This window comes from Artemia franciscana, chromosome 5 (genome assembly GCF_032884065.1).
Source record: "Artemia franciscana chromosome 5, ASM3288406v1, whole genome shotgun sequence".
NCBI lineage: Eukaryota > Metazoa > Arthropoda > Branchiopoda > Anostraca > Artemiidae > Artemia > Artemia franciscana.
Genome location: NC_088867.1, coordinates 21,109,391 through 21,124,276, shown reverse-complemented (window position 1 = coordinate 21,124,276; position 14,886 = coordinate 21,109,391). Strand labels below are relative to the sequence as shown.

Here is a 14,886-nt window from a genome sequence, read left to right as displayed (position 1 = left end):
TTTTCCGAATTAACCGGCCCCCTACTCCCCCCCCCAGATGGTCAAATCGGAAAAACGACTATTTTAATTTAATCTGGTCCGGTCCCTGATTAGCCTGCCAAATTTCATTGTCCTAGCTTACCTGGAAGTGCCCAAAGTAGCAAAACCAGGACAGACCGACAGAATTTGCGATCGCTATATGTCACTTGGTTAATTTACCAAGTGCAATAAAAGCTCTGTCAAAGCTAAAAATCTATGCACGAGCATGCTTCTGCTTCTTGAATCGAGCCTGGTGGAAGAAATATAATTACTGACAAGTTTTACGTGTGAAACTTATGAAATAATGGACATTACAAAAAAAGAACTTCCAAAAACGAAATAGAATCCCTTCCCTGTCATCTTCAAATCTTATTCAGCAAGGTTAGTTTGGTAAGATTTACCTAAAGCGGAACATGCAGGTGACAGAAAATTACGGAGATCTCATTTAATCAAAATTTGCCATTTAGTCAGTAGGATCACATTTCAGACCTTTTTTTTTGCCATCTAGCTTCTTTGTAGAGTGTTGCCAACGCAGCTATAGAATGTCAAAAGACTCTCGACAAATAAAAAAACTTCTCAGTTGCATTAAGCTGATATTTCTATTACTGCTATTTGGTACCAGCTAGTAGTTCCCCACTCTCCTTCTAACCCAGCAATAGTAGAAGAACCCATTAAGACTTTCAAATTTGTTTTTAAAGAACTAAAACCGAGTTCCCACCGTTGTCACATGCGACCAAGCTGTATATGATTAAATAAAAAAAAAACAAGTTTTTTGACCTGAAAGTAAGGAGCGACATTAAAACTTAAAACGAATAGAAATTACTTCGTATATGAAAGGGGCTGCTTCCTCATCAAGCCCCGCTCTTTACGCTAAATTTTGACTCTTTCTCTCAACTCTTCTTTTTGAAACAGTAAAAAACTTTAGCGTAAAGAACGGGGCTTGATGAGGAAGCAGTCCCTTTCATATACGAAGTAATTTCTGTTCGTTTTAAGTTTTAATGTCGCTCCTTACTTCCAGTTAAAAAAACTTGTTTTTTTTAATTTCTGAACGTTTTTGAATCAATGCATGTTTTGATTTTGGCTCTCCGCAGAGGAATAATTAAAACGAAACTTGAATATTTATTTTTTTGGCTGAATGGCTTTCTCATAGTTTTGATCGAATGATTTTGAGAAAACAGAGCGAGGGAGGAAGCCTAGTTGCCCGCCGATTTTTTGGTTACTTAAAAAGGCAACTAGAACTTTCAATTTTTTACGAATGTTTTTTATTAGTAAAAGTAATACGTAACTTATAAATTAGCTTATGTAACGAACTTTTGTATTCTCATGTTTTTATTACATATATGAGGGGGTTCACCCCCTCGTCAGTACCTCGCTCTTTACACTTAAATTTTGTCCTAATTCATTAAGAATGACCCCTGAATCACAAAAGCCGTAGAATAAATAGTTGAAATTACTAAAAATACTTTACCGTAAAGAGCGAGGTTTTAGGAGGAGGTGAGCCCCTTATATGCGTAATAATTTCTGTTCGTTTTAAGTTTTAATGCTGCTCCTTACTTCCAGTTGAAAAAAAACTTTTTCATATTTATTTCTTCATTGTTTTTTTTTAAATAATGCTAGAAAATCCAGCGCTCTCTTCATGGAAATTTTCTTCCCCCACGACAAATTCCTCGATGGAAAGTTCCCCCAACACATCCTCCTCTTCTCAGCCCCTCCCCCATCCAAAAATCCCCCTAAAACGTCTGTACACTTCCCAATAACCATTACTATATGTAAGCACTGGTCAAAGTTTGTAACTTGTAGCCCCTCCCACGGGGACTGTGGGGGAGTAAGTCGTTCCCAAAGACATAGTTATAAGGTTTTTCGACTACGCTGAATAAAATGGCTATCTCAGAATTTTGATCCATTGATTTTGGGAAAATAATTAGCGTGGGAGGGGGCCTAGGTGTCCTCCAATTTTTTGGTCACTTAAAAAGGGCACTAGAACGTTTCATTTCCGTTAGAATGAGCCCTCTCGCAACATTCTAGAACCAGTGGGTCGATACGATCACTCTTGAAAAAAACAAACAAATAAACACGTATCCGTGATCTGCCTTCTGGCAAAAAATACAAAATTCCTTTTTGTAGATAGGAGCTTGAAACTTCTGCAATAGGGTTCTCTGATACGCTGAATTTGATGGTGTGATTTTCGTTAAGATTCTACGACTGTTAGGAGGTTTTTCCTTCTATTTTCTAAAATAAGGCAAATTTTCTCATGCTCGTAACTTTTGATGGGTAAAACTAAACTCGATGAAACTTATATATTTACAATCTGCATTAAAATGCGATTCTTTTGATGTAGCTATTGGTATCAAAATTCCATTTTTTAGAGTTTTGGTTACTATTGAGCCGGGTCGCTCCTTACAGTTCGTTACCACGAACTGTTTGAAATTGTATATGCTGTGAGAGCAAATCCCGCAGCATATTCTGACATTGTCTTCAGAATTGATGATCTCAACATTTTAATGAATTTTATGGGTACGATTGGCTATATAATCACGTGTTCTGGCTTAGAAGAGCTGATTTATGAGGCTTGAAATCCATTTGAGGGAATCACAAAGAAAGTGATGGGTGGAAAACCGCATTGTAAAGCCCTTGCTGATCATACCTTAGTTCTTGAGACTATATATCTTCTGTACTGGGAAACTTTTGAAGATTTTTGCATCGAGTCAAGTGATTTATCATGTATTTATATTGTCAATGAAATTCAATGCTTGCTACAAAATTTTAAAATCTTAAAAAAGGATACTTCCACTGATGAGAACATTCAGTGTCTTAAGTAAAAACTTGCCACATCATCTCCTTGGTTGGAAATGTTTGAGAATTCCTGTATATGCTGAAATACCCACAAGTTTTGGAAACTATAAATACGAGATATCCTTAGGGTACTTCCAACATTCTGCAATGGATTGTTTAAACTGAAGAGGCGAAATGCCAAATTAAATTCCATATACCCTAATCATAAGATAGAATCTCCTATTACTTTGGATGGCAGGACAAAGGACGGATTAATAGGGATTACCATGAATGCGCTGGGACTTGTGAAGTGGAATTTAACTCTTCCTTTTTGTGCCTCACTCTCAGCTAAATTCAGCGAGATACTATGTGTTGTACCTCAAAGTGTGTTTGACACCGCTCACCATGAAGATCGCCTTTCTTGTAACAGCACAAAGCATTTGTCAATGTGGAGTGCGTTCTGGAATTTAGGCTCAACCCTTTTCAATGCAGTAATGAAGATGTGCTCAATTTTCTTACTGTTCACTTAGTCGGTAATGAAATTTCTGACAATCTTCTCGATATGCGAGCTATTGGAAATAGAGCACTCGAATTACGGAGATAACGCTGTCTTTAGCGAAGTGAAGGTCATGAGTAATAAGCTGGTCAAATAAAAAAGAAAACCCGGACTTTTGGTGCTGTGAAAAATTTCATCAATGCTAAGCTTCAAACTATCAAAAGGGTATTGGTGAGAGTTAACGTTACTAGCGAAGCAGGGTTTCACCATCTGAAGAATTTTGTTTCATGAGCTTCTCCTTTATATACCTTCTATATTTGAGAAAAGTGCCATTTCTGGGACGATTGAAGTTCGGTCAAGAACCAAGTCAGATCTTCTGGAGTATCTGGAAACGAAAGGTATTTTGACTGAGTGGCCTGTTATCGTGGAGGTTATTAGGGAATCGACTCAATCAAGGGTGGGTGACTCAATGCCGTACCTCAAAAGCCATCGAGAGCTTAGAAACCATTGAGAGCCATGTAAAACAAACGTCTGTACTCATGTGTCTTTTAAAGGTAACTTTAAAGAGCTGCATGTCCTTTTAGATAGATATGACGGTACATTTGGATATAATGACACAGAAGGAAATATGATCTACTTTAAGGACTAGGTGGTTGCCTCGAGCACGAAGATCTCCTCACAAATTTGCAGCAATTCTAGGTAAACACTCAAAATTAAACGATTGGAACTCGATGCTATCGAATTCCAAGGCAAAAGAAAAATTATAACACTTTCATTTAACGAATTTGAAGACTTACTTCGTGTGCAGCAAGCAGCTTTAAGTGCCTGCCTTTCTGAAGGCTTTCAAGATCGGAATAAAATACTGATGTTCAGCAGAAGTGGAAGAACTGATACTGGCTATAAACAGCTTTTGAGTTGTACCAACAAGAGGCAGATACTAGAGTTGTGTTGCACACAGAGTACTTGAAGAGAGTGCCAACTTCATACACTATCGGGCTGTGATATAGCTGGTTATATGTTCTCTAAGGGAAAAAGAGTTTTGGCTAAGGCTATCAAGAAATAAGGATTGCAGGAATGAATTGCTTTACTTGTGGAAGAGATAGAGAGGTGTAGGCTTGATCCTTCTGTACAAGAAAAATTTCTTTAGATTTGTAGGAAAGTCATTGTCGTCTTCTATGGTTAAAAACAAATACCTCCTTACCTCTCCTTATGACTTTTGAATATATTTATACAACCGAAAGCGGAAGCTCAAATATTTGCCGCCATCTGACACTACCTTTGAGTGCTATGCTATACGACCAAAGCCATTGTTTCTAGATCCTCTAGATGTTCCGCTGGATTTTCCAGGATGGCAAGGTTAGGTCACTTGTGTCCAGCCTTAAGGTATTCCAAGATTGTGTGGTCCCTGAGTACTGGTCGTGCAAGCGGTGTACAGAAAATTGCTCGTGTAAGGGAAGTAGACCGCGTGATTTACTTTGTGGCTGTGGTGGGAAATGCTTGAATGCTTGTTTTATGGTGTATAATCAATTTTTCTAGTTCTGTAGTTTTCAGACTTTCTTCTATCTATAATTTAGACTCAGGTGGAGAAATTTGGAATACTGCACTGGTACCTTTTAAAGTTTGTTTGTTAATATGTACATTGTGCGAAATACCTAGCAGTTGCTGTTAGAAGCAGACATGGTATAACTTCCCGTTATTCGTCAAATGGTTGAATATTTGAGCGATTCTTTTTTTGACGAGACAAGAATGAAATTTCGAATTTTAAGGTCATCAGTATTGTGGGGTACTCCTAATAAGTGGTATCGATTACCATAGGCTGCGTGATAGTTGTTGAAAGTTTTATTAAACGTATTTTTAGAGAAAAAAACGTGTTTTTTTTCAAATTTGGTAGATTAGTAACCCCCGGTCGAATATATAACGCCAACATCCTGTAATCAAACCTTCTGCTGCTTACTGATCAGCTACTAGTCACATTTTTTGGCGATTGGCTCCCTGACTATAATATGTTTTTGGTATGCTAAACCAAAATACAATATCAGTTTTTCTGTATCAGCTATAATTTTTGAAACATAGCATTGTCATTCACAATTAAAGTTTAATAATAGTTTTAAATAATGCTTTTATTAGTTTCACACATCTGAAAAATTTCTGCTCCTATCCAAACCTACTGTCATATTTGAATTCAGCTAAATAAATACAAATAAAATCAGCACCAAAAGCCGCGGCAAAAAAAGCACTATTGCCCAGTGAAATCTGAGAAACCCAGAGCAAATAAACAGCAAATACGTACTTGTATACTTGGGTTTCCTGTCTCTATTGAGATTTTTTCTTTGGCACTATCCTGCAAAAACAAGAACAAAACAATTAATAAATAAAACAAACAAAAAATAACTCAAACTCTGTATCAAATGGACAGTAAAACTTGGATAGATAGTTTTTTTCAAAATATTAATTTAAGGACAATAAATAATTCAACTTGCCTAAATGGAGAGACAATCTAGAATAGGAAGACAAGTTCGATTCCCCACGTTGTCACATTTAGAGTTAAATTTAATTAACAAAACTTGTTTTTCAACAGAAAGTAAGGAGCAACATTATACCTTAAGATGAACAAAAATTATTCTATATATGAGGGGGGTACCCCCTCCTCATTACCTCAATCTTCACTCTAAAGTTTTTTAGTACTTTTAAAAAAGCTTCTTATTGTTTTAATTAGCCAATGACTGTTTTTCAGGAGTCGTTCTTGAAGAACTTGGACAAACGGTCAAACTTTAACGTAAAGAGCGAGATACTGAGGGGGGCAACTCCCCTCTGCGTAATAATTTTTGTAAAAATTATTAAACGTTATAATTTCTGCTTGTTTTAAGTTTTAATATCGCTACTTACTTTTAGTTGAAAAAACTCGTTTTTTTATTTAACTTCTGATCTTTTTCATAAATAATACCGGTAAATCCGGCTCCCCCTCCAAGGAAAAATCCTCTGGACAATTCAGTACCGGTGAAAATTTACCATAGACAATTACCATTAACATCTCCCCGTGTAAATATCAGTCGGTAAAGAGGAAGTATGATAAATAAAGGAATTTAGCGCAGAAATTCTGGCAAATTCTCCAAGTGCAAAATTTCCCCTGAAAATTTCAACCCCCTTCCCCCCGAAATGTCCATTCCCATGCAAAATCCCCCAGCAGAAAATGCACCCGTCCCCCCTCCGAAATTATGAGTTTAAATATAAATCGTGTTAGCCGTGAGACGGTGCTGTATTTTAGTCGACAATTCCTTGATAGAGGACAGCAGCTTATGAGAGTATCTTTCGCAGCCGTATTGACATTTTTAAGAAATAAAGAAAGTTGATAATTCTCAACAAATATGATTAAGAGTCTTCAATGAAAAGACATCATTAACTTAAGAAGAAAAGGGACACTATCATACGCGCCAAATCAATCTTGGTAGGATTGGCCCATTACAGCCATCAGAAGTCAGAACCATACTGAGTCGAGTTATAAGGTGTATAAAATCATAGTACAACTGATTTCATTGGTATTCTAATTAAAATCTATTTTTTGTCTGAAACAACGCTGCCCAAGATAGCTAATACGTATTCGAATACAAGTTCGTATTCCTACCAGTGATGATCGCACCTTTTGGGGATATATGGAACCCATCAAAGCAAAATAAGATTAACTGCAGTAAAATATGTGGTACTTATGCATTATACGAGAAAGACTTGAGAATTTGGATCCCGAACATGAAACATTACCCGTTTTTCACCGTGTTAATACGAGACAATTAGCTTCGGCTTGCTCGGAAAATACATTGTAGCTATATTTTAATTAAATATTTAGTTGGTATTTTGGTTAGGTTAGTTTAGGTTACATATTTAACATAACGCGCTCTGGGCCCCCCTTCCATAATTTTTTGTTGTAGTTTTCATGATTTTGTTAATAAAGTATATTTTCATCATATTTTGTTTTATTTCATTAGCATTAACCAAACTTCACTTCTCGAGTGTTTCTCGTATAATACATAAGTACCAAATATGGGAAAACTTGTGCATAAGGTCGGGATTTTTTTTAGTTGGGTTCGAGGTAAGAGACTACGCACTGGCGTCCATTCCGGACATCTTTCCTCATACAATCAAAACAGGTAACCATAGAATTAAAAGTTATGACGCTCCAGATTCGCTATTGTTTTTGAAAAACTGAACTTGTGCTTGTACTTGTGTATGCTCACACAAAAACACGAATAACTAATCATTCGAAATCGGCATGCTTTTCTTAGCTGTATCGTGAAAGAATAGTTTCTCTAGCATATTTTTCTGGGTTTATTCTTTTTCATTCTTCTTGGCGTAGCTAGGCAAAATTAGCGACAAATATGATTATCTTTTTTCTTCTAAAAAGTTCAGAAAAGGGTCCCATACTCTGTCGGGCATAATGGTCCATTTACCGTGAAGCAAAAATTCTCTCCAAATAATTGCATTTTAAAATAATGATAGTGCTACCAATTTATACATTATGAATTGTGCTCAAGTACAGTCAAATTACATGTTTTAACATCAACATTTAAAATGAAGATTCTGTCACTAGTAAGTATGGCCAAGACTACATAATATGTATAAAAATCTTGTTTTTCCGGTCAAGATTTTTCAAAGTCAAAAGCAGACGATAGCTGAGGTAGCCAATGACCAAAAATGGATAAAGCACATGCTGGCAGAGAATGGGCGTGCACCTAAAACACATATTATTCCTTTAGAGGATAAATGTAATATCTTGTTGATGTGTTCCTAATTACAACTAGGGTTGCATCTAACTACCTCCAACGACTCTGACGTCTAACCCGGCTTATTAGTTATTTAGCAGTTTAGCACGTGTGGTCCTTAACTGATACAATTTTAAATAGACGAGTGTAGCATTGACAATGTAGGTGAGTTGAAAAACTGAATGAGCAACTTGAACTGGGAGAGAGTCTATGAATGAAGCTGAAATAAAAAATGTAACAGACTTCAATAAGCAAGCCAACAACTCCATCGGTTCAGTTGGATTAGCTCAAACTTAACACACGAAAAAAAAAGAATTCAAGGTGTTACTTTATTATATAAAAATTATAACAACAAAGTATATTCTCTATTTTTGAATGGTGGTGGCAACGATTATAATTCAGCCTTTACTGTACCAAATGCCAAAAATATGGCAAAGTATGTCCTGCAATATGTAAGTTACAATATAAATAAATGTTTTACAGAAATAAGGATATAACATATTTTGACCGTAATTAAGAGGAGCATAATTTGCCACAAGGCGGGGGAGAGCTGCCCACCAGAACCCAGTTGCCCCCCCCCAGTTAAAATTTATTTTCTTGGAAAATCTTGTCAAAACTAAAATATGCCTGCATAATTCAAGCATCCACAGAAACGGGTCAGTTTTCTTTAGTATATCTTTGCCTTTATGGTACTATATTGCTCAGCTTTCAGTTTTCACTATCATTTTCACTTGATTTGGAAAAATTGGCTCCAATTTTGCCACCCACCCCCAGGGTTTTGACGAAATTATGCCACTAGAAGTTAATCTATGCTTCTTAATTACACCATTATTAAATGCTTGGCTCAGGACTTTCTTGCTTTCTTCGGTTCAGAAAACCAATCAATGTTCACTCCAGTACAAACACTATCACTATTACTGCAAATATATGGAGAAAGATGAAAACCTTTCTTTGAGCATTTCCATAATAGCTCAGATACCCGTATTATTCTCTAATATATCATATAGGCTGTTATTTTAGAAAACGGGTTTCAAAAAGGCTAATGAGTGACCTGAAACAAAATGATTCCTCCAAAGTTTAAACTTTCAATCAATTCTATAACATACTAACCACATTTCCACAACAATTACTCACTTGTTACTGTAGCTTGATATGACTATTAAGACACTTTGAATTGCATAGTATATTGAATTACACAATAAACTAGTTTCTTCATATTCTGCAGTGTCAATTGTTTCATTAACAGTGTAAAAAGATTATCACCTCATCCTCAATGGTCATGTTAATGGTTAAATTTTGTGGCAAATTGAGGCAATTAAACAATGCCCATGGCACCAAAGGCAGGCTTTACACTCGCTGTGAATACTGCATATTTGGAATTTACAAGCAAAAAGAGGTAGCTTTGTTTTAATTAGATACAAAAAAATGAAATTGAAGAATGACTGTGCCTCAGGTCAGGACCAAAATTTTGGTTTTAGAGCACAAAGAGGCAGAAATCGCCACTTCTGTGGTATGACACGAAACTTGGAGACAATGTGCATACATTGCCAATAATTCCAAAACTTCCATTAAAACTATCCAAATTTTCATTTTGCGGCAAAGGAGCAGAAATCAGAACTTCCGTGTGGTAAGATCTCTTAGTAACTTAAAATGAGCACTAGGTTCAGTCTGAGTAACCCCTCTTCTAATATTATATGACTATTATTTCGATATGATTACCTTTGGCAAAAAATTCAAACAATATACACGAATCTGTTATCAAATTTGTCAAAAAACAACAATAAAATTTTGCGTTTTTACACACAGGAGCTCCAAACCTCTGTAATAGGGCTTCTAACATGCTGAAAATGATACTACAATATTCCGTCCCAGAATTTTACTTTTGTCCACTGATTTGAGTACTTATCTGATTCAAAAATTAGATTATACCAGATTTCTTTTACAATGTCTTGTGTTTTTATCATTTTACTTTTTGGCATTTACCCTAGCATAGAAAACAACGCTACCATTATAAAGTCTTATTCTTCAAATAAACATAAAAAGTACGCCTGATTATTGTAAAAATTGCCATTATAGATAGTATATCCCACAAAATAAGGTGTCACAAAAATACTGGTAAGCAAGTTGAAATAAAATCAGTCCCCATAAATTTGTAGGTTTACTATTATTAACTTTTCTAATTAGTCCCTGTTCTCAAAGGGTTAGGAAACAGGTATTAAACAAATGCTATCACCTTAAACCAAGCCTTTAAACTCCTCATGTTAGAACAAGTCCAGAGCCGGAAATAGAAGAAATATAACAATCCCAAGGTAAACTGTCAACATTATAGCGCAAAGCAGCAAAATTTTGTAAAGTCACAATTATGACAAAACGAATTAACTTCCGCATGAAGTGTTTGCATATTATTTATCGCAGTTGTGTTTGCTCCATCACGTACAAAGGATGAATTCTACCAAGTTTTCAAACTGGCGTTTTCAGAAAAATCAATGGTTCTCACCTTAGCGATTCTTATTTAACACATTCGTGGGAGATCTTTCTCGTCAGTAGCTACATGAGTAAAATGACCTTGTGCTTGCATTGGGTCTAGCCCAGAGGCTGTTAATCCAAATTATAGAGGAAGATTTTCTTCAATCACTTATTACCTTACATAACCTGCTTAAAGCTCTAATAAGGATGCATTTGAGGGGCCATACCCTATACACTGTGACTGAAGGACCCTAGAAAGTATTATGAAGGGCACTTGGACCAATGCCAACACAATAGGATATACCGGTTTTCATGATTTTCTACCTTCTGACCTATCTCGTAAACTTCTGGGCATACATGATGGTCCCGTTTATAGTCCTAGCATAAGGGGCAGATCCAAGGGGTAGTTTTAGGGGCATGTGCCCGTTCCGAGATAGCTGGAAGTTGTACTAATTACAGGTGTTTTGCTAGTACATTGCCCAAACATTAATTCTGTATCTGACCCTCCGTTCATCTATTTTTACCCCGTAACCGTGGTGTCTCATGCAAGCAATAGAAAAAGATCACAGACGCAAAATAGTTTTTTTTTTTTTCCCACTGCAGCAAAGCAGACGTGTAATTGTTTCTGTTACTATAAATTTTAGTTAATGATACTGATTGATCCACATCATATTTACCCACCCCAATTCTTTTTTCAAACGAATACGGTAGCTATCTAATGACTGCAACAACTAGAATTCAATTTGGTCAAATTATAGATCAGACGTTACTTTGGTTTTAGACTATAAGAATTATACATTTGAGAGGGTCATCAAGAGAGTAAAGAATATTTTTGGTGGAAAACAAATGCATATGTAGAAGGCAAAGCTTAAATGCTGCCCAGCTGATGAATCAACGGCTATTACGATTTAAATGCGGTATGTTACTAAACGAAAATTTACAGGAATGTGAATAAAGAACAAAACAGTTTGACTCTGAATAGCTAGCTACCTGGCTTCTGAACAGAGGTTTCGTATGTCTTCCATTGGGCAGAGCCAAACACTGAAAGCAGCTTCATTTTCGAGGAGGAATTCTTTAAAGCCGGTTAACGAGGCATAGGGTGGTTATAATCTCCTTTTATTCCTCTAACAAAAACAATCATTAACCTCTAGACATCCTGATATGCATTAGATATTAGAAAACACAGTAGCCCAGCCGATACAGCGAGCTTAATTTAAGGGGTAGGGGGTGACGCATAAATTTCAATTCGCAACAAATGTCAGGAAATACTTTCGAATTGTCACACCACACTAACTGACTTATTACAACCTGATCTCGTCATCGAAATGCAGACCTCTTACGATGGTTTCAGCTTAGGGGATGGATGGAAATATTTCCGTTGAAACAGTTCACATGAGGCACAGTGTTGCAAGATGTCTGATTTGAAGCTGCGCCGCCATAAAATTGAATATGCACCGAAAGACCCATTTTTCTAGTGAAAATGGTCCGAATGAAGGATTTTTCTCGAAAAAATGCGCCGATTTGTATAAACTAATTATCAAACGACTCAAAAAAGCTCAAAATGATGCAAATGTGCTCATCTGGCCACTCTGATGAGACAGATTCAACTGTTTAAAGGAATCGTGTGATAATTTGAGTAAAAAGTAGTAAAAACATTGCTATGGCGTAATCAGCTCCTCGTATCCATGGAGTAATGAGCTTATACGAAACTGTCTTTTGGAAATGAGCATATTATATTCCTAGAAACTCTATCAAGGCTATTGTTGGAGTTAATTGCAAAGGCATATTTACTGCATGTAAGACAAGAGACATTTTTGCTGCAGTACCTCCATTTAAAACACAAACACAAGAAGAATTCGCCTCTGTCTTTGCACGACTGTTTATTTTTAACTTTAAAGTTTATTAATTTTCCTCTCCATCTTTCGTGCGATCTCCTCTCCGTTCTTTTGTGCCAAGATTAACAAAGATGAACAAACGTTCTTTTGTGATAAACTGAACAAAACAACAAAATTGCCACCCCTATATTTGGGAAATAGTTTCACATTCCTATATTTTCGTCATTTGACACCAGTGTTTCTTACACACCTAGCTTGAGTGTTAACTAATTACAAAGTTGTCAATTAATGAGCGTCAATTAATGGGGAAAATCTTGAACACACAGGAATTTCTTTTTGGACAGCTTGACCTCTAGGTATTGTAAAGTTAATTTAATAAGGCAAGGAATACTGATTTTCGGAATTCAAATGATTTTTGCGCATGAGCAATTTTTGTTTGACATAATCAAGGACTTCAGTGAAAGTTTAGCCGTTCCAAAGAGAAGTGGTACAAGTATCAATTCAATTAAACATGGTCAGTAATTCCACATAATAGGTAATTACATTAAATATCTCTGCAGTTTTTGTCTTTCTTTTTTTTTAAGGGAAAACACGTTTTTTGTCTTCTGCTTGTTTAAGCCTTTCTGCCAGAAATAAAAACTAGATAATTAAAAGACTTGTTTTATTTTTACTTGAGCATAAAAAATTGCACTCGGAATTTAAATTTTTCTACAGCGGGATTTTCCCACAGTTGAAGTCAAACGCCTCTTCCAAAACACATCCACTGTTTATCATAACGTGACTTTTTTTAGTAGGTGATCTGATTTTGCTAATCATGCACCTTCATTACAATTTCGGAAAAAAAAAACTAGCAATAAACGAGTAGTATAATTTGATTTCCCACCTCTGTTTTCAGATACAACGGTTACTGCCATAACAATAGGTCCAACCCAATGGGACCATATTTAGCCCTTGGCTCCCGAAAACATGGCAGATCTTACTGTTTCTTTTTTTTCAAATTGACATTATTTTTCATTGTGAATCAACTGTTGATGAGAAATAAGTACAAAAGATAAAGCAAACCAATAGAAAAGGGAAGTTTTACATACAGCTTAAGGCAAAATCTGACTTCTTTAGGGGCGGAAAGGGGGGCTAGGACACAATTATGATGGTAATGACCATTACCTGCGAGTGAGCTATGCTAAACTAGCCCCGCTGAAGTATTCTTACAATCGGCAAATTTTGGCGAGGATGTACAGAGCAGTGGCATTACCACATGTCCTTTACCTTTCCCCGCTTTGGGGATGGTACACAGAAACAGAGAGACTAAAAGTTAGGTCCGCGTTTTGTAGATATTTGAAGTTTTTGATTCGCATACCGCTATTCCAGAGAAACTCATTTCTTTTGAATAAGTATCGAATTCCAGATCCCCGTGAAGCTGTGGCAGAACAGGAAACTAATGCTAGAAAAGGTGCCCTTGAGCACCTTTATGATTTCCTGCCGTTACACGTCATATACGAGCTATGAATGTATATAGTGAATGGAATCTTATTGTTTAATCTTGAAGTATTGTTTTTCGCCTTTTTCTTTTTTCTTTTTATTTTTTTTTTCTTTATACTCCACCATGTTGTTGTTCTGATGGTGGGCTAAAGTAAACTATCTATCTATCTATATTTGGAACCATGTTAACTGGGGAGTAGAGTGGTACTGCTCTTCTATCTTTATTTTAGATTAAAGAATCAGAAAAACTCCGAATGACATTTGAAATTGACTTACTTGTTGTTCCGATAGGTCACAAAGTACCCCCTCCACCAGTAAGGGGAAATGGATGTGTCCAACGTTTTCGGGAGAAAATAACAGCTTTGAAAAGACCTACTTTTAGTAATTTTAGTACATCATACAATTTGACCCACATCCCCCCCCTTGGTTCTGCAAATGGCCTAATTTTGTAACACTAGATAGACTTTTCCAGTAAATATTTTTTTTAACCTCGCCACCACCACCATTTCTTCTGGAGAAAACATTATAAACTAATGCAGAATTACAATGTTTTCAAAGTGGATCTGTGTACCGTCACAGCTCGTGGTGATGAACTTTAAGTAAGGAGCGAATCGGCCTAATAGTAAAAGAAACTATAAAACCAAAGAATTTTTATAGCAATTGATACATCATAAGAACTCGTTTACTATACTGCTTCCAAATACATATCAAATTCATTGTGTTTAATGTTATCTATCAAAAGCTACAAGCCTGAGCAAATTTGCCTGATTCTCAAAAAGGAGAGGAAACCCCCCAAAAATCCAGTTGTCTAAATAAGTGACACCATCAGATTCAGCATATCTGAGAGCTCTAATGTAGGGGTTTTAAGCTCTTATATATATACAAATGTAGAATTGTGTATTTTGCCAAAATAAGGATTACGGATGCATGTTTGTTTGTTTTTGATTATTTTTCTTTGATGGATGATTGCATTGAACCAATGGTCCTAGAAAAGAGGGAGACAGCTCGTTCAGACAGAAACCAAAAGTTCTAGTCCACTTCTTAAGTGATCTTAATAACTGAAGGA

General features: G+C 36.1%; 1 protein-coding gene across 3 annotated transcripts in view; it reads right to left on the bottom strand.

Moving 5' to 3' along the window:
- Positions 1 to 14,886, bottom strand: part of LOC136027090 (serine/arginine repetitive matrix protein 2-like) — a 143,065-nt gene that overhangs the window by 111,988 nt on the left and 16,191 nt on the right. For all 3 annotated transcript variants that reach the window (XM_065704035.1, XM_065704033.1, XM_065704034.1), the window contains exon 2: positions 5,577 to 5,627. Coding sequence is in view for 2 of the 3 variants with exons in the window: in XM_065704033.1 (XP_065560105.1) it covers positions 5,577 to 5,627 (51 nt within the window). In the remaining variant the exon portion in view is untranslated. The remainder of the gene's footprint in view (positions 1 to 5,576; positions 5,628 to 14,886) is intronic.